This window comes from Papio anubis, chromosome 3 (genome assembly GCF_008728515.1).
Source record: "Papio anubis isolate 15944 chromosome 3, Panubis1.0, whole genome shotgun sequence".
NCBI classification, from domain to species: Eukaryota; Metazoa; Chordata; class Mammalia; order Primates; family Cercopithecidae; genus Papio; species Papio anubis.
In genome coordinates, this window is record NC_044978.1 from 87,151,016 (window position 1) to 87,172,406 (window position 21,391).

Consider the following 21,391-nt stretch of genomic DNA (forward strand, 5'->3'; position numbering starts at 1 on the left):
AATTTGATATGAATAACAATAAGCCAACAGAAAAGAAGGTGAATGCAATATTTTTTGTGGGTCTTCTATATATTTAACAATTTCACATTCATTTCATCAAATCCTAAAGTGCTCTATAAAGAATTATTTTTTCCCAGGATGCAAACTTAGTTTTTGGTGAAGTTAGGTTTAAAATTCAGACCTGACTGAATCCCAGGACTCTAGGAGTAAAGGAAAATACAGCAAAGAGATTCAAGGGAGTTTACACAGCATGTTTAGAGCTGCAGAGTTAGGGCATCAAAACTGGGTCTGATGACTTGGAGAAGAGAAAAATTCTGTGATAGCCAGATTTTTGAAAGAGATTCCTAAGTAGTTTCAAGCACATAACTGACACATAAATTTATAATGCATGCATGCAGTCAAGTGCAGTTATGTGACTTATTCTAGTTTCTTCAATTCTAACAGAACAGAACATCAATATTGAATAAAGGCCAGGATTCCAAAATTCATACTAGTTGGGCCTATTAAAATATATGCTGAAGACAAGCAGTAGGGCTGTCTATGAAGTCTCTGAAACTAAACTTAAAAAAAATTCCAAGTATAGGAAATATGACCAATTATTTTATTTACCATATGGGACCTATTTAAGTATATGATTGGGAAAGTGAAATAAGACAAGTCTTTAAATTGGACACCGACCTTCTGCACCATCAATGAGAAAAATACATGCTGAGCACCTTTAGTGTACCTGATGGTGGGAGGGGAGGAGAGCCCACTATGCTTCATGAGCTTCCAGACTTATAAGAAAGAAAAAACCACATAGGCAAAGCAGGATATGCTGCCATTTAAGCTAAATTATAGAACACTGATAAACACTGAATTAAATGGAACAATCTACTTGCAAAGTACTGGGAGGGCAATGCTGAGAATGAGAGAAATAAAGAGCCAAGGAAAGTGAATGTTTACTACTAGCCTAAACACCAAATCTAACTTCTGAGTAATCGGTTCTCTATATTAGCCAGTCAATTATTGCTTTATATTAGGGATATTGTAAGTGCTTCAACACCTACCCCTCCATACATGTATTTTAAACCCAAGCCCTTGACTATCTGAAAAAGATTAGGGCCTATCAGTCAGATATTGGAGGGCAACAAAATCTCTCTGTCACACACACACACACACACACACACACACACACACACACACGGGCCCAGTGTCCACAGGGACAAAGACCAGTGTAGGGATAGATTAAGGAGAGCCTGATGCCACAGGAATCCCATCTCACATATGAGCCATAGAAAGATTCTCAGTCAGGAGTACTCCTGAAAAGCCAGTTAGAGAATGTGCATGGAAAGCTGATTTTCCCATTTCTTAAATTTTCTTCATGAATATTTATAATTAACAGCGTATAAATATTTAAACCAAACTACAAGTGAACACAGTGGTGGAAGAAAAAAGATATTTTCTGGATATTGTTTCTAAGATAAGTGAACACCTGCTCCAATTCCATAGCTGGCCAACAGAGGAGAATGTACTTTTCCTTGTCTATTTACACATTGATATAATCATTTTGTTAAGGGTTTTAAATTGAAGGGGATGGATGGGGTGACATATCTGAACTAATACAAGTGGATATTCTTTATATCTGTTTGTTTAAAGTACAGACTAGTCTTGTACTCTTTATCTTAAATCTCAAGGTACCTCAATCTGAGGCCAAGTTCCAGTTTGTTTTCAACTTTTCATGCACGTTTTATTTAAGAGATAAGTTTCTGAAGACTAAATAAATCATCAATGTCACTATTTACTATTTGAAATGTCCTGGGCTTTCCTTATGAATAATGCTAAGCAAATCGTTGTTCACACCCAGTTGTGAATTTAAGTAACAAATATTTTGCCCTTTTCCCACCTACTTTTCATATTAATTATCTCAGGTGACATTGTCAGAAACTGAAAAATGAGTAGATATTTTAAAGACTTTATGGATTATAGAAATATATGATATTATCATCCAGTAATAGCACTGAAAACATAAATGAAGTACAGATGTTAATTACATAACTTTATCAAAACATGAAAGCCATTCATAATGAAGAGGCTGTGTTCATAGACTGTGTATAAATTATTAACCTCTCAAATAAAAAATGTCATGAAGCAATGTAAGAAATGTAATTTCAGACCCTCTTCTTCTCCTACTCTCCTCCTTCTCTCCTTCTTTCTCTTCCTCCCCTCCTTCCTCATTCTTTTCTTCATCTTCATCCTCTTCCTTCACATACCTAACGATAAGACATGGGTGTCACTTGGTTTATGAATGCTTGCTAATGCTTTTGTGTTTTCTCTGTATTTTTCTAAAATCACAATTGGCTTTTTCCTTCTACCCACTTCATTCAGTGATGACCCAAATCACTGTATTGTAACTCCCTGTGGAATTCTAAAATGAGCAATGTTTTATTGATGGGGGATTAGGAAGTACTGAACAAATCAGTAAATTAGTTGGGAGCAAAATATGTTGGAATTTAAAAATAGATATTTCTTCAGTAGAAGTATAGTCCACTGGTAGATCGTAAACCTCAAACTTAAAAATATCTACTCCTTTAAACTATTCTGAAACAATAGTTCATGAAAAATTTGAATGCATATGTGATTATCTCAGATTTTTCAGAATCTAGGTCATTATAACATTGAAGTGATATAGATGCTTTTAAAGCAACAGTAAAGTATTTTAGTAGCATAATGAGATTCCACTTTTCTCCATCAGGTTTACATACACTCTGAACTAACAGTATTTAGAATAGATAGTGTCAACATCTGCTTATCTGGCATACCTTCAGTAAGAAGATATGACTTCCAAATTTATTTTAAATAAAATTGATAATTAGAAGAATAATTCATGTATCATATAAATTGACAGGAAACATTTTTCCATGTGGGTCAAAATACAATACATATGTTTCATTTTCTTAACTACACATTTGCAAAAAGGCCTTCATAGCTTGCAAAATTATTGTATATAAAATTATCCAGGGTCATGAAAACGCATTGACAGATCTGTTGGCACTTGCAACAGTTACAGTCAATTCCTTACTGACAGCAGAATATTCACAAAATAATTGATCTATCCCAACTATAATGGTAACGTTTACTGTAGACATTCAGGCAGAAATAACAGCTTACAAAGATACTATAGAAAATTATGTAACAAATTTCACACAATAATTATCAAGTATAACTGTCAAATTAGAATGCAGCAACTATGAAAGAGTGATTGTCACCTAGAGACAATGATAGCAATCAACTTCTATCAGCACTGTTATTGCAGGAGCAGAGGTATAAATACTGAGAGGGTGTAAGAGAAAAAAAAATTATATCCCACATCCATCAAACCTCACATCCTACCATTGTACTTACTTTCATACCTACTGTCATCATTATGTAATACTTTGTTACTTATGGAGCACCTGAAGTGTGCATGGGGTTGCATCTGTCAAAAGGTGAGTCTTTACTGGAGAGCAAGAAGTGGAAGAATGACTTTTTGAAAATCAGGGATTAATTTAGAAAGCATCCCTAGATGATAGGACTTCTAGGGAAAATTTTAACCCAGTGTACCAGTGGCTAAAAATTAAAGAATAGAGTTGTACAGAGTTAAAGACAGGCACCTAAAATGTATTAAATAACAGTATTAATGGAAAACATCCAAGGCTAAATTGACTTACTGACTTACCTGAGGTAGATACCATGCTGCCCTATTCAATGCCTGCGTACAGTGAACAATTATGAAAATGAATGCCCTCATCAGATAAAGCATGACAACTAGTTAAAAACTAGCATATATGACAATCACTATCTAAAATCCTTCCAGAAATAAAAAGAATGGTTATTTCTGATTTGAAGGACCTAAGACTAAAAATTAGTAGTTTATTAATTTTGTCATAAAACTTCATGTTCTATATTTATTTTAAATATACTCTCCAGAAATCTCAAATACCAATGATTGTTTTTGAAGTCCAATATTAATTAGATTGGCTTAATCTGACAATCAGAATAAATGCTAAAATAACCAGAAGCTTACAGGATTTACATATTCTATATTAACTCTTCTTTGACAACAAAATTATTTGTTTTAAATACTCAAAGACAAATTTTGATAATTTACCAGCATAATCATTGTCCCATTATATTTTCCAAAGAGCCATCAGTGTATAATTCACTTTCTGGAGCAAAATGTGCATATCTTTGTTACAAATAGAAAAACAATTGCTTTTCTAAACATGATTATGGAAACACAAAGTATGTTTTATGTACTGAGATAGCATCCGCTCCTTCTTAAAATCTTCTTTTGATTACATTCTTACAAAACTAACACTCTTCAAAAAGTGTTCTGTAATTTGGGCCTTCAACCTACATAAGACAGAATTGGGACTTAACAGGGAAGAGGAGAAGGAATCACACAAGGAAAACAAATTTAAGCAACATAAATTCACTTTTTAGGCGGGGTGAGGTGGTTCACGCCTGTAATCCCAGCACTTTGGGAGGCCGAGCTGGGCGGATCACTTGAGGTCAGGAGTTTGAGATCATCCTGCCTAACATGGTGAAACTCCATCTCTACTAAAAATGCAAAAATTTGCCGGGCATGGTGATGGGCGCCTGTAGTCCCAGCTATTCAGGAGGCTGAGGCAGGAGAATGGCGTGAACCCAGGAGGTAGAGCTCTCAGTGAGCCAAGATAGCACCACTGCACTCCAGCCTGGGCGATCCAGGAAGACTCCATCTCAAAAATAAATAAATAAATAAAATAATAAGTAAATAAATAAATAATTTTTTTATTAGGTAGACTTTTTGAATTATCATCAAATTGTTTTTCTGCAACTCACAATTATTGATCTTTTTTCATGTGCCTAATAGTGCCTTATCTAGACTCTTAAACAAAATGGTAAAGGTAATAGGTTTTTTCTTCTTACAGTTTCTTCTACAATATCAAACAGAATATACAGAGATATAATTTAAAAAAAAAAACTTACTGAAAAATCTTCAAAGATTTTCTTGAGTTCTTTGTGACCATGCCTTTCAGCAATATGTGCGGGGTCTGAACCCTCCATATTTTTCATCTTAGATGCCCAGGTTGCTCCTGAACATTGAAGCAAATGAATAGCCAGGTTCTTTAAGCCAAACTTTGCTGCACAGTGGAGAAGAGTTGGAAGTTCTTTGAAATGAATATCTGTAAGCATAAGAAGTAGTAGGATTTAATGTTTTGATTTTATTGGCAATCTCATTAAAAGAAACCATCAATAGTTTCAGCAATTTAGAATCTTCCCCTCACTCAATTTCCTATATTAAAATAAATACAAACTCATATTCTCACTAGCATTAATGCACCAATCTTATTTGTCAGGTAAGTTTAATTGTTTAATTTAAAAAGCCACATCAACCTCTTAAATGAAAAAAAAAAGAGGGGGGCGGAGCAAGATGGCCGAATAGGAACAGCTCCAGTCTCCAGCTCCAGTCTCCAACTCCCAGCGCGAGCGACACAGAAGACCAGTGATTTCTGCATTTTCAACTGAGGTACTGGGTTCATCTCACTGGGGAGTGCCGGACGATCAGTGCTGGTCAGCTGCTGCAGCCCGACCAGCGAGAGCTGAAGCAGGGCGAGGCATTGCTTCACCTGGGAAGCGCAAGGGGGAAGGGAATCCCTTTTCCTAGCCAGGGGAACTGAGACACACAACACCTGGAAAATCGGGTAACTCCCACCCCAATACTGCGCTTTAAGCAAACAGGCACACCAGGAGATCATATCCCACACCTGGCCGGGAGGGTCCCACACCCACGGAGCCTCCCTCATTGCTAGCACAGCAGTCTGTGATCTACCGGCAAGGCAGCAGCGAGGCTGGGGGAGGGGCACCCGCCATTGCTGAGGCTTAAGTAGGTAAACAAAGCTGCTGGGAAGCTCCAACTGGGTGGAGCTCACAGCAGCTCAAGGAAACCTGCCTGTCTCTGTAGACTCCACCTCAGGGGTCAGGGCACAGTAAACAATAACAAACCCAGCAGAAACCTCTGCAGACGCAAACGACTCTGACAGCTTTGAAGAGAGCAGTGGATCTCCCAACACGGAGGTTGAGATCTGAGAAGGGACAGACTGCCTGCTCAAGTGGGTCCCTGACCCCTGAGTAGCCTAACTGGGAGATATCCCCCACTAGGGGCAGTCTGACACCCCATACCTCACAGGGTGGAGTACACCCCTGAGAGGAAGCTTCCAAAGCAAGAATCAGACAGGTACACTCGCTGTTCAGAAATATTCTATCTTCTGCAGCCTCTGCTGCTGATACCCAGGCAAACAGGGTCTGGAGTGGACCTCAAGCAATCTCCAACAGACCTACAGCTGAGGGTCCTGACTGTTAGAAGGAAAACTCTCAAACAGGAAGGACACCTACACCAAAACCCCATCAGTACATCACCATCATCAAAGACCAGAGGCAGATAAAACCACAAAGATGGGGAAAAAGCAGGGCAGAAAAGCTGGAAATTCAAAAAATAAGAGCGCATCTCCCCCGGCAAAGGAGCGCAGCTCATCGCCAGCAACGGATCAAAGCTGGACGGAGAATGACTTTGACGAGATGAGAGAAGAAGGCTTCAGTCCATCAAATTTCTCAGAGCTAAAGGAGGAATTACGTACCCAGCGCAAAGAAACTAAAAATCTTGAAAAAAAAGTGGAAGAATTGATGGCTAGAGTAATTAATGCAGAGAAGGTCCTAAACGAAATGAAAGAGATGAAAACCATGACACGAGAAATACGTGACAAATGCACAAGCTTCAGTAACCGACTCGATCAACTGGAAGAAATATCAGCGATTGAGGATCAAATGAATGAAATGAAGCGAGAAGAGAAACCAAAAGAAAAAAGAAGAAAAAGAAATGAACAAAGCCTGCAAGAAGTATGGGATTATGTAAAAAGACCAAATCTACGTCTGATTGGGGTGCCTGAAAGTGAGGGGGAAAATGGAACCAAGTTGGAAAACACTCTTCAGGATATCATCCAGGAGAACTTCCCCAACCTAGTAGGGCAGGCCAACATTCAAATCCAGGAAATACAGAGAACGCCACAAAGATACTCCTCGAGAAGAGCAACTCCAAGACACATAATTGCCAGATTCACCAAAGTTGAAATGAAGGAAAAAATCTTAAGGGCAGCCAGAGAGAAAGGTCGGGTTACCCACAAAGGGAAGCCCATCAGACTCACAGCAGATCTCTCGGCAGAAACTCTACAAGCCAGAAGAGAGTGGGGGCCAATATTCAACATTCTTAAAGAAAAGAATTTTCAACCCAGAATTTCATATCCAGCCAAACTAAGTTTCATAAGTGAAGGAGAAATAAAATCCTTTACAGATAAGCAAATGCTTAGAGATTTTGTCACCACCAGGCCTGCCTTACAAGAGACCCTGAAGGAAGCACTCAACATGGAAAGGAACAACCGGTAACAGCCATTGCAAAAACATGCCAAAATGTAAAGACCATCGAGGCTAGGAAGAAACTGCATCAACTAACGAGCAAAATAACCAGTTAATATCATAATGGCAGGATCAAGTTCACACATAACAATCTTAACCTTAAATGTAAATGGACTAAATGCTCCAATGAAAAGACACAGACTGGCAAACTGGATAAAGAGTCAAGACCCATCAGTCTGCTGTATTCAGGAGACCCATCTCACACGCAGAGACATACATAGGCTCAAAATAAAGGGATGGAGGAAGATTTACCAAGCAAATGGAGAACAAAAAAAAGCAGGGGTTGCAATACTAGTGTCTGATAAAACAGACTTTAAACCATCAAAGATCAAAAGAGACAAAGAAGGCCATTACATAATGGTAAAGGGATCAATTCAACAAGAAGAGCTAACTATCCTAAATGTATATGCACCCAATACAGGAGCACCCAGATTCATAAAGCAAGTCCTTAGGGACTTACAAAGAGACTTAGACTCCCATACAATAATAATGGGAGACTTCAACACTCCACTGTCAACATTAGACAGATCAACGAGACAGAAAGTTAACAAGGATATCCAGGAATTGAACTCATCTCTGCAGCAAGCAGACCTAATAGACATCTATAGAACTCTCCACCCCAAATCAACAGAATATACATTCTTCTCAGCACCACATCGTACTTACTCCAAAATTGACCATATAATTGGAAGTAAAGCACTCCTCAGCAAATGTACAAGAACAGAAATTATAACAAACTGTCTCTCAGACCACAGTGCAATCAAACTAGAACTCAGGACTAAGAAACTCAATCAAAACTGCTCAACTACATGGAAACTGAACAACCTGCTCCTGAATGACTACTGGGTACATAATGAAATGAAGGCAGAAATAAAGATGTTCTTTGAAACCAATGAGAACAAAGATACAACATACCAGAATCTCTGGGACACATTTAAAGCAGTGTGCAGAGGGAAATTTATAGCACTAAATGCCCACAAGAGAAAGCAGGAAAGATCAAAAATTGACACTCTAACATTGCAATTAAAAGAACTAGAGAAGCAAGAGCAAACACATTCCAAAGCTAGCAGAAGGCAAGAAATAACTAAGATCAGAGCAGAACTGAAGGAGATAGAGACACAAAAAACCCTCCAAAAAATCAATGAATCCAGGAGTTGGTTTTTTGAAAAGATCAACAAAATTGACAGACCACTAGCAAGACTAATAAAGAAGAAAAGAGAGAAGAATCAAATCGACGCAATTAAAAATGATAAAGGGGATATCACCACCGACCCCACAGAAATACAAACTACCATCAGAGAATACTATAAACACCTCTACGCAAATAAACTGGAAAACCTAGAAGAAATGGATAATTTCCTGGACACTTACACTCTTCCAAGACTAAACCAGGAAGAAGTTGAACCCCTGAATAGACCAATAGTAGGCTCTGAAATTGAGGCAATAATTAATAGCCTACCAACCAAAAAAAGTCCAGGACCAGATGGATTCACAGCTGAATTCTACCAGAGGTATAAGGAGGAGTTGGTACCATTCCTTCTGAAACTATTCCAATCAATAGAAAAAGAGGAAATCCTCCCTAACTCATTTTATGAGGCCAACATCATCCTGATACCAAAGCCTGGCAGAGACACAACAAAAAAAGAGAATTTTAGACCAATATCCCTGATGAACATCGATGCAAAAATCCTCAATAAAATACTGGCAAACCGGATTCAGCAACACATCAAAAAGCTTATCCACCATGATCAAGTGGGCTTCATCCCTGGGATGCAAGGCTGGTTCAACATTCGCAAATCAATAAACATAATCCAGCATATAAACAGAACCAAAGACAAGAACCACATGATTATCTCAATAGATGCAGAAAAGGCTTTTGACAAAATTCAACAGCCTTTCATGCTAAAAACGCTCAATAAATTCGGTATTGATGGAACGTACCTCAAAATAATAAGAGCTATTTATGACAAACCCACAGCCAATATCATACTGAATGGGCAAAAACTGGAAAAATTCCCTTTGAAAACTGGCACAAGACAGGGATGCCCTCTCTCACCACTCCTATTCAACATAGTGTTGGAAGTTCTGGCTAGGGCAATCAGGCAAGAGAAAGAAATCAAGGGTATTCAGTTAGGAAAAGAAGAAGTCAAATTGTCCCTGTTTGCAGATGACATGATTGTATACTTAGGAAACCCCATCGTCTCAGTCCAAAACCTCCTTAAGCTGATAAGCAACTTCAGCAAAGTCTCAGGATACAAAATTAATGTGCAAAAATCACAAGCATTCTTATACACCAGTAACAGACAAACAGAGAGCCAAATCAGGAATGAACTTCCATTCACAATTGCTTCAAAGAGAATAAAATACCTAGGAATCCAACTTACAAGGGATGTAAAGGACCTCTTCAAGGAGAACTACAAACCACTGCTCAGTGAAATAAAAGAGGACACAAACAAATGGAAGAACATACCATGCTCATGGATAGGAAGAATCAATATCGTGAAAATGGCCATACTGCCCAAGGTAATTTATAGATTCAATGCCATCCCCATCAAGCTACCAATGAGTTTCTTCACAGAATTGGAAAAAACTGCTTTAAAGTTCATATGGAACCAAAAAAGAGCCCGCATCTCCAAGACAATCCTAAGTCAAAAGAACAAAGCTGGAGGCATCACGCTACCTGACTTCAAACTATACTACAAGGCTACAGTAACCAAAACAGCATGGTACTGGTACCAAAACAGAGATATAGACCAATGGAACAGAACAGAGTCCTCAGAAATAATACCACACATCTACAGCCATCTGATCTTTGACAAACCTGAGAAAAACAAGAAATGGGGAAAGGATTCCCTATTTAATAAATGGTGCTGGGAAAATTGGCTAGCCATAAGTAGAAAGCTGAAACTGGATCCTTTCCTTACTCCTTATACGAAAATTAATTCAAGATGGATTAGAGACTTAAATGTTAGACCTAATACCATAAAAATCCTAGAGGAAAACCTAGGTAGTACCATTCAGGACATAGGCATGGGCAAAGACTTCATGTCTAAAACACCAAAAGCAACGGCAGCAAAAGCTAAAATTGACAAATGGGATCTAATTAAACTAAAGAGCTTCTGCACAGCAAAAGAAACTACCATCAGAGTGAACAGGCAACCTACAGAATGGGAGAAAATTTTTGCAATCTACTCATCTGACAAAGGGCTAATATCCAGAACCTACAAAGAACTCAAACAAATTTACAAGAAAAAAACAAACAACCCCATCAAAAAGTGGGCAAAGGATATGAACAGACATTTCTCAAAAGAAGACATTCATACAGCCAACAGACACATGAAAAAATGCTCATCATCACTGGCCATCAGAGAAATGCAAATCAAAACCACAATGAGATACCATCTCACACCAGTTAGAATGGCGATCATTAAAAAGTCAGGAAACAACAGGTGCTGGAGAGGATGTGGAGAAATAGGAACGCTTTTACACTGTTGGTGGGATTGTAAACTAGTTCAACCATTATGGAAGACAGTATGGCGATTCCTCAAGGATCTAGAACTAGATGTACCATATGACCCAGCCATCCCATTACTGGGTATATACCCAAAGGATTATAAATTATGCTGCTATAAAGACACATGCACACGTATGGTTATTGCAGCACTATTCACAATAGCAAAGACTTGGAATCAACCCAAATGTCCATCAGTGACAGATTGCATTAAGAAAATGTGGCACATATACACCATGGAATACTATGCAGCCATAAAAAAGGATGAGTTTGTGTCCTTTGTAGGGACATGGATGCAGCTGGAAACCATCATTCTTAGCAAACTATCACAAGAACAGAAAACCAAACACCGCATGTTCTCACTCATAGGTGGGAACTGAACAATGAGATCACTTGGACTCAGGAAGGGGAACATCACACACCGGGGCCTATCATGGGGAGGGGGGAGGGGGGAGGGATTGCATTGGGAGTTATACCTGATGTAAATGACGAGTTGATGGGTGCAGCACACCAACATGGCACAAGTATACATATGTAACAAACCTGCACGTTATGCACATGTACCCTACAACTTAAAGTATAATAAAAAAAAAAAAAATTGAAAAAAAAAAGAAAGAAAAACATGCTGTAATAACTCCTTTTGAATGTACCTAGACATTAACCAAACACTAAATTAAAAGAATTCTGTAAGTTCATCTATGAAACAATTTTATATTCTACCTCCCTGCCTAGTTTGCTTCCTTCCAAAGTTGAAATGAACATGAAATTCTTTGAGGGGTTATACTAGATTTCTATATAAAATTTTTCTTTCACAAACTAACTGCAACAGAAAATACAGGTGAGCGTTTTTATAAATAACTTCAGTGTGGAAATTTCCATCTGGATTTTACAACTTTTATATCAATATCTTAAATAGTTTGATTTTTCATAATTATTAACTATCAATTAGAAGACATTTATTAATTTTATATCACTATAAAATGATGAATGTAACCTGTATCCCAATGACAAACAAAACACAAACGAATGATGGTTTGTTATTATTCTATACTTTTGCACTTAGCTGAAAAAAAAGTTATGGAAATTACACATCAACATAATAGCTGTGGCATTATCAGAAGTAAGGTGAAGACTTATGGCAAAATAATCAAAGGAATCAAAACCAAAGTCAATTGTCTTCCAGTAAACTTTTAACGCAATGGAAAACAGCCATCTCATTGCTTTTTTGAAAACTGTGAATTTGCTTTAATCACCTTAGTTCATACACTATGTAGTTATTTTCTTAAATGTACACATTTACTTTGCAAACAATTTACAGTCTTACTTGTTAGATTAAAATAATAGATTTGTTTAGGAGATACAATAAACGTTTAGAATGTGTTTAATCTACAGTGTACATTTGTTTCATTTCATGGCAATTTTCATTTAATTAATCTAGATTCACTGCCTCTGTTTTTATCACCAAGGTGTAAATAGAGAAGCCATAATTCAAACCAAGGTGTGACAAATTTACTTTTCATTTTTCTTCTAGACCAAATAAAATTTTAGTTTTCAGTTGTTTCAGACAATGTCTTTCAAACAGTAATTTCATGAGAATAGAATAAAATGTCTGGGGGAATTTTTTAAAGAAAAGTCCAATGTCACTTGCTTTACAAATACAAATAAACAGGTGAATTTTCACATAGCAAAGAAATCAAATCATACATTTGTTTGTGCAGAGCTGCTCCTAAACTTTTTGAGGCAATCCCTACAAAAGATGGCTAATAATTAAACAGAAGTAATCAAACCAAAGCTTTCAAAAGATTAACCTAGCTCACTAGAATAATAAAATGAAAATATACTCAAGTTTGGAATATGAGCATTAAACAAGAATTTAACAGTAAGATGAGTATTGAAACTGGAAATTCATGACCATGTAATCCATTTGTTTTAATAAATCATTATTTTATCTGGAATAGTAAATACTCATTCAGAGTAGAATGACCAGGTGGCCCCTTTGGGGCAAAACAACAAAGCACACAATAAAGAGAAGATTAAAAATCAGGAAATCTGCATTCTAATCCCAGCTCAGCCACTAAATCTGTGGTTCTTAAGAATTCATCTTGTGGACCTCAGTTTCCTAATTTATAAGATGAAAGGGTTGGGGGTCAAAATTATAGAACTTCTGATATTCTTCTGGGCTTGATGCCATGCCACAAATGCTTTAAGTCAAGAAACTCTCTGGAAGGTATTTTTTCCTGGGTTTTAATCAGACACCAATTAGAATAGGGAAGGTAGCTGCAAAGGTTGAAGAAACATAATTTTTATTCCTTTCATAATAGGATTTGAAACCTGATGAAATGTTATTATTTCTGTGGATCTGTAAAAACAGAGCATTGCTGTGTTTATGAAACTTTCTGCTCTCTGACAGGAGAACCATTATGTAACATGTGAGGTGTCACTTTTCCAATTCTGTCAAAAGATTAGACATATAATTCTTTTTAGAATTTTAAGAAACAAAAAAATGCTGCCAAGGTTATCATGCTTCTAAAACCTTTATAATGTAAACAAAATGCACAAAGGAAATAGTCCATCAAAACCCTATGCTACAGTTTTGTTGTTACCTCTCATATTATATAAAATATAGCAGTGGAAAATTCATAAATAGATTTATACTTTACTATTAAACTCAACATTGAACCTGCCTCATTAATTGTTATAATTGAATTCTTGTTACTAAAATATTCTCTTAAATAAGAGAAAAAATTAGAATTTGCATCTACTTGGTATTTCTCTTGTTAATTATCTCAGGAAATTTCATACAAGATACTCTTTCTTTTAAATGTTTTAGTTGAATAGGTTAGGTCCTAATCTGCACTATATTCAATTAATTTCTTCTTGTTAAATAAACTTCAAAATAATGCCTTTTATTACTTAAATATAAAATTCTAAAACTTAATATTTATTTATCATGATAAGCAATATAGTGTAGCACTTAAGCATTAGGACTTTGGAGCCAGATTGTATGGATTAAATCTATACAATTTAATTTAATTCTAGTATTTAGTCATAGTGTCATTTGCACAAGCTACTTGAACTTAGACCTCTTAATTTTCTTAATATTCAATTGATGACCACAACATCTGCTCAGTTATTAAACCTATGTCCAATGTATTCTTCCATGCAAAACGTACTGCTAGTCCTCATTAATTGGGAATTCTGTTTATGCAAATTCATTTACTCACTAAAATTTGTTTGTAACCCCTTAAGACACTTTTCCAGGTATTTGCAGACATATGTATAGCAACGAAAAATTTGAGTCACCCAAAGCACACATTCCCAGCTGGGGTCAAACAAGGCAACCCTATGCCTCCTTATTTCAGCTCTCATACTGTAAACAAATGTCCTGTTTGCAGTCCATTTGGTGCCACAACTGTCACAGCTTTTGTGGTTTATTTTGGTGAATTAGCTGTTTAAAATGGCCCCCAAGCACAGTGCTGAAGTGCTGTGTAGTATTTCTAAGTACTTGAAAGCAGTGGCGTGCCTTATGGAGAAAATACATGTATTAGATAAATTCATTCAGGCATGAGTTACAGTGTTGACGGTAAGTTCAGTTTGAATCAACAGTATATATTAAATAAGGTATTTTTAAACAGAAACACACATAAAGCAAGGTTATGTATCAATTGATTGATGAAAACATTGTGACCAGAAGCTCACAGGAACCTAATCCTATATTTCTCCTGGGAGCAAAGGTTCAGCACTGACTTATTCGATTACTTTACAGAACATAACTACTGCAAATAATGAGAATCAAATGCATTTTAAAGCAATCCAGAGGCCCCTTTTAATTTTGGAGAGGGAGTTCATAATTGGTTGCCCATTGCAGCATGGCCAGTTATTTTCTGACTTATGGTGCCTTATTTTCTTTGCTCCTCCATACAGTCAGGGAGGCTCTGAGAGAAACTACGGCCCCTGTATACTGCTCCTCAGGGTGAGGCCAGAAAAACTGTGGAGCTGCGGGAGGCAACTGTGAGCATTGAAGTCCGTGACTTATGAGACCTTCTCCTGGGCTATCTCTGTGTTCTGGGCCCACTCAGTTAAAATCCAAACCAGGAATGGTTAGAATCCACTTCCACAACCAACCTGCAAGTAGAAAGAAAGAGTAGTTCTACAGCCTTGATTCTCTGTTTTTTATTGTTATTGTCAGGCATAGACAAACAACAGGAAAAACTTTGGGTGAAGATGAATAGTTACTTGTTGTTCTCAGATAATTTCTTTGAAAGACTGTACATTTTAAATTTTTTGATAGAAATTCTGTATTTTGTTGATCTGTATGCTTAAGATTTGAAAGTTTTGTAAAATTGTAAAACTTGGGTTCTAAAATGATGATATTCTGTCATCTAAAGGATCTGCATGATGAGTTGACAAGAAGTATGAGAAATAAATGGAGCATGTGACCTCAAACCCAGAAGGGACTCATTGCTTACTGAATACCGGAGTGGATGGAATCCACCCTAAAATTAGCAGCAATAATGATAGGAGGAGGAAAAGGAAGAAGAAAACACGGTGGTTAACAAATGGAATTGGAGAGGTAGGGATTTAAGGTACTTAGTGGCAGATTGAGTAAGAGCAGATCAACAGAACAAGGATGTGGCAGGTGGTGCAAGATGCTCTGATTTCAGAAAAAGAGTCTTTGAGAACACACTATGAAGTGCTGTCTTATCTAGGACTGTGGGCTAGAATGGCCAGAGAGAAGTAGGCAATGAGTAAAACAAGGTTGAAGCAGGACTTAAGGCCACAGACGAAGAGCCTGGGAGCTTGGGGTCCATGTGTGGAGGTAATTCTAGGAAGCAAAGGGAGATGTGAAGTGTTTGTTAGAAGTTCCTAGAATTGATATCAACTAAAATTAAATCTCACAATATTTAAATACGTTTATTTTCCATTTTCCAGTAGAAAACCCAGACAATGTTGAGGCAATAAAAAGAGCTGGACAGTTTCATGTTTACCCCAATCCATCCAATCTGTAGCTAAACCCTGGTTCAAGTCAGAAGCCTTTAAAAATTTTATTTCTATACAAATATACTTGCATTCTTTTCCTCTACATTCATTAGAAAAATATTCCTCTTGAAAATTACCAACTTTGTCTCTGCTGTGTCTTAACAAGACAATAACCAAGAACCAGGAAAAGATCCAGGAAAAGTTGAACAGTAAAAGTGCATAAACCAGATGGGCTGGGTTGGGATCAGATGGTTGGGCACTCTGGTACAGAGCCATGCCTTACAGGTAAAATGCTACCTACTGGCCTTTATTTAGATGGGTCTCACATGGACATTCAAGAAATTAGGGCCACAAAGCAGTAAATCAATATGTCTGGCAAGGAAACTTTACTTCATTAGTAAGGACTATTTCAGCATTTTAAAAGGAATACCTTTTAGTCTTGAGCATTGGAGTTGTTCTTTTAAAATGTTAAATGATTTGATAATAAAATGCACAAAGGCAAGGAGGTAAATCTCAGAAATCTTATGGGCAGTAAAAGGAGTGGGTAGAACTTAAGATGCCTTTGGAAGCACTGTCATATACGTATTATAGAGACAAAATGAAAATGGAATATGAGAATGATTAGGGAAGCCCCAAGTGCCAACCTGCTCTGCATATTTCAGACGTGCCAATATTTATATTTTATAAATATTTATTTATATATTTATAATATCTATTACATATATATTTAATAATTTAATCTATGTATTCAATACATACTTTATATATTTATATGTTATAGAGAGATTATAGATAACATATATTTCTATCAACCTATCTCTATCTATCTTTCAACACACACATATATACACACATTTTATTGATTTCTCTTGAGAACCCTGACCAGTACAGTGAGGAAGATGCTGTGGTGGCTTTGGTAAACCATAACTTACAGAAAGAAGGCATAAAAACAAGTTCTACATCTAAGTTTCTTCTTTCCTTTTCAGAATAATACAATGTGAGTTTTCAAACCTGAACATTTTTTTAAATAACTATTTGGTAATGGCAGAATCCAGTAAGCAAATGAGTCCTTTCAGAAAGGGCAGGGAGGTGTTCTCAGGGTGGATTAATAATAGGGTGTGGTATACAGTGGTTTCTGAACCTCTCAAGAATTTCAAAGAATTTCAGACGTTTGAGGATCGTTACTGCATAACAACTGCAAAAGAAAGAGGGAGTTTCCTAAGTCGTAACTTATTCAAGACATTAATTAAAAAGCCCATTTGGCCCCAGCTCCCCTCTGTGTGTGTGTGTGTGTGTGTGTGTGTGTGTGTGTGTGTGTGTGTGTTTCTAATTGAGGCCAACCCATGCAAACATTTTCCTAATTAAAGTAAATGGATATTAGAGAGCCTATTTCCTGTTATCAGTTACTAATAGATACTATTTATGTTTCTTTTCCTAACTCTATAATTATAGATGCCTATTACTGTTGACCCTGAAAAACCTACAATTTGTGTGTTGGCCCAGAGAAGACAAACATATGTGCCTTGGTACTTGAGCACAGACAGTTCAGTGCAGCATATTCAGAAGGCACACATGCCAATTTTTCATTCTGCTAATAGCAGATGCCATGAATAAGAAGAACAAAATAAAATGAAAAAGAAAAAAATGACAATCTAAATTAGTGCCTTAGTCCAACGAAGAAGAATCATTTTATTTGGGGAGCTCAAATATTACTAATTTGTATCTATTGATACCAGGGTTTTATTCAGTCTATGGTTCACTTGGTTACCATTAGCTAAGTAATTAATATAATAAATTTTTATTAAGCACTAGAAATTCTTCCAGGGACTGGGAATTAATCTGTGAACCACACAGGGCTTCCTCTTAAAGGGCAGTATTTACCCATAAAGACAAAATGGCTGATATGAAGGAAATCATATACTACGAAACAAAAATTACAATGTTTCTAGGATTGTAAAAATAATGAAAAGAGTATCTGAGGTTATTTCAAACTTGTCGTTATAAGTTATTCATTATAATAGTAATTTATATAATTAGGTAGAAAAACTTGAGAACCTTACTTTAAATTTAAGATAATCTTCCCTATAAAGTTTCCTCTGACTGTCCTCTTTCTTTTGTGCTCCCATGACACCCTGAGCTCCTGCTCACTATAGGGTACTGGGGCACAGTCGTCCAGGGACTAGCAAAGTGGCCACTGGAGCTAGGCTGCCTGGATCCAAGTCCCAGCTCTGCCACTTACCATCTGGGCAAAGTATGCAACTTCTCATCTGTAAAGTGAAGATTAAAATGGTACCTACTTCAGGATCATTGTGAAGAAGTAAATGACAGTGTAAGTAAAGTGCTTAGACCTGTTTGACAGAGTAAGCAAAACACATGTTAAGTGCTATGCGTAGGGCACACACTGTATTCAGGACACTTATTTTTGTAGTTTTGTTTTCTCATTCATTGGCTTCTGTGCCCTCTGAGAGTGTGGGCTGTGTCCTGTTTATCCCACATTCTTCTACCTTCCTTCAGTATCTAGAAGAATACCTACTATGAAGTGGAGTACATTAAACTTTTTATAAGCATTTCTGAGTTTTTTTTTTTTTTTAAATAATGGTATGGGAAAACATATTTTTAGATGAACAGTCACTCTAAGACTACTTCATTCTGCATCCATGATTTTTTTTTTTTTTTTTTTTTTTGAGATGGAGTCTAGCTCTGTTGCCCAGGCTGCAGTGCAATGGCATAATTTCGGCTCACAGCAACCTCCGCCTCCCGGGTTCAAGTGATTCTCCTGTCTCAGTCTCCTGAGTAGCTGGGATTACAGGCATGCACCATCACACCAGGCTAATTTTTCTATTTTTAGTAGAGATGGGGTTTCTCCGTGTTGGTCAGGCTGGTCTTGAATTCCCGACCTCAGGTGATCCACCTACCCCAGCCTCCCAAAGTGCTAGGATTACAGGCATGAGCCATCGTGCCCGGCCTCTGCACCAATGATTTTAATTCAAGGACACAGAGTGATGGAATAAAAAATCTCTCTTGACTTTAATTTGATTTATGTCAATTTGATTTATGTACATAAAAATGATGCCAATCAATTACTGTTCACTCAGTGGTTCTCACTTGTGATTCACAGAGGAGTAGAATCAGCATCATATAAAAATTTGTGAGAAATGTAAATTCTTGTACCCCACCCAGACCTACTGTATCAGAAATTTGAAGAGAGATGGCAGCAATCTGAATTTTAACATATCCTTCAAGCGACTCTGAAGCCTGCTAAAGATTGAGAACCATGGCATTAAATAAAAGAAAGAATAGGGGCTTGGTTCTAATAATTAAACAAAAGTGGATAGACAAGAAAATTGGGGTTAACCTCACAGAGAGCTACATAAAACTGCAAAGTGTACAAAGTAGTGGACTTTCTCTCCATTCTGTTCACAGTTTCTGTAAAAAACTTCCCTCTTTTGTCATGGTTTACATATTTTAAAATACATTTTCAGTAGAGTAAATGGAAAATACTACAATAGAAGTGAAAATTATGTGTATTATATTTGCCCCATATCTTTTTTACATTTTATGAAGGTATGATTGACAAATAAAAATTGTATATATTCAGTGTGTACAACGAGATATTTTGATATATGTACACATTGTAAAATGATTACCACAATCAAGACAATTAACATACCCATCACCTCATACATTTATAATTTTCTGTTGTCTGTAGTGAGAACACTTGAGATCTACTCTTTTAGTACATTTCAAGATACAATACATTATTATTAGCCACAGTCACCATGCTGGACATTAGATCTCCAGTACTTATTCATCTTACAACTGAAGATTTGTGTCCTTTGACCAATATCTCCTCTTTTCTCCCATCCCTGAAGCCCCTTAATACCACCATTCTACTCTCCGTAAGTTTGACTTTTCAAAGATTCTAATATAGATGAGGTAATCATGTAGTATTTGTTTTCTGTGTCTGACTTAACTCACTTAGCACACTGCCCTTCCGGTCTGTCCATGTTGTTTCAAACGGCAGTATTTCCTTTTTTTAAAGGTGGGATAATATTCATTTGTAGATGTATACCACATTTTCTTTATTCATTCATCCATCAAAGGACAATCACATTTTTCCCATATTTTGGCTACTGTGAACAATGCTGCGATGAATATGGGGGTGCAGATATGTCTTCAAGGCAGTGATTTTATTTCCTTTGGATATGTACCCAAAAGTTGCATTGATGGATCATATTACAGTTCTATTTTTATTTTTTATGATGGGCAAACATTGGAACATTTTTTAAATTAACTTTTTATTTATAACTGACACATAATTATACATTTTTATAAGGTACAGTGTATGTTTCAATGCACACATACATTGTATAATGGTCAAATCAGGATAATCATTTCCATCACTTTTCATTTATCATTTCTTTGTGATGATATTCAAAATATTCTCTTATAGGTAGCTATAAATATACACTACATTGTTATTTGCTATAGCCACCTTACGGTGTAATTGAGCACCAAAACTTATTCTTCCTAACTGTAACTTTGTACCCATCAACCAATCACCCCTAATTTCCCTGCCCTCTCCCATCTGCAGCCCCTGGTAACCACTATCCTACTCTCTACTTCCATGAAATCAACTTTTTAAGGTTTCACGTATGAGTGAGATCATGCTGTGTTTGTCTTTCTGTGCCTGGATTTATTCCACTTAAAATTATGTCCTTCAGGTTCTTCTGTTTTTGCAAATGACAGGATGTTATTCTGTTTTATGCTTGAAGAGTATTCCATTGTGATATATAACACATTTTGTTTATCCATTCATTTGTAGTTGGGCATTTACGTTGATTCCACATCTTAGCTATTGTGAATAATACTGCAATAAACATGGAAGTACAGATATATTTTTAATATACTGATTTCATTTCCTTTGGATATATATCCAGTAATTCGATTGCTGGATTATATAGTAGTTTTATTTTAAATTTTTTGAGGAACTTCAAGACTCTTTTCCATAATAGCTGTACTAATTTATATTCTTATCCACAGTGCATCAGTTCTTCTTTTTCCACATTCTTCCCAGAATTTGTTATTTCTTATCTTTGTCATCATAGCCATTCTGATTGGAATGAGGTGGAATTTCATTGTGGTTTTGATTTGCATTTCTCTAATGATGAGTGATGTTGAGCATTTTTTCATATATCTGTTGGTGATATGTAATTGCCATTTCTTCTATTTCTTTTGAAAAATGTTACATTGTCTTTTGCCCATTTTTAACTGGATTAATTCACATATATGAGTAGTAATTATAATTTTCAAGTATAAGTAAACCCAATGTTGTAGTTCAGGGACAAAACTTAACAGTATGGGTAAAATAAAACACAGACATAAACAAACATATTAAACTATATCCTCTTTACAATGAGCATATTT

At 36.4% G+C, this 21,391-nt stretch overlaps 1 protein-coding gene across 7 annotated transcripts in view; it reads right to left on the reverse strand.

The window, feature by feature from the left end:
- Nucleotides 1-21,391, reverse strand: part of BANK1 (B cell scaffold protein with ankyrin repeats 1) — a 310,335-nt gene that overhangs the window by 172,859 nt on the left and 116,085 nt on the right. For all 7 annotated transcript variants that reach the window (XM_021938668.2, XM_017958886.3, XM_017958885.3 and 4 more), the window contains one exon: nt 4,993-5,189. In XM_021938668.2, the coding sequence (XP_021794360.1) occupies nt 4,993-5,189 (197 nt within the window). The remainder of the gene's footprint in view (nt 1-4,992; nt 5,190-21,391) is intronic.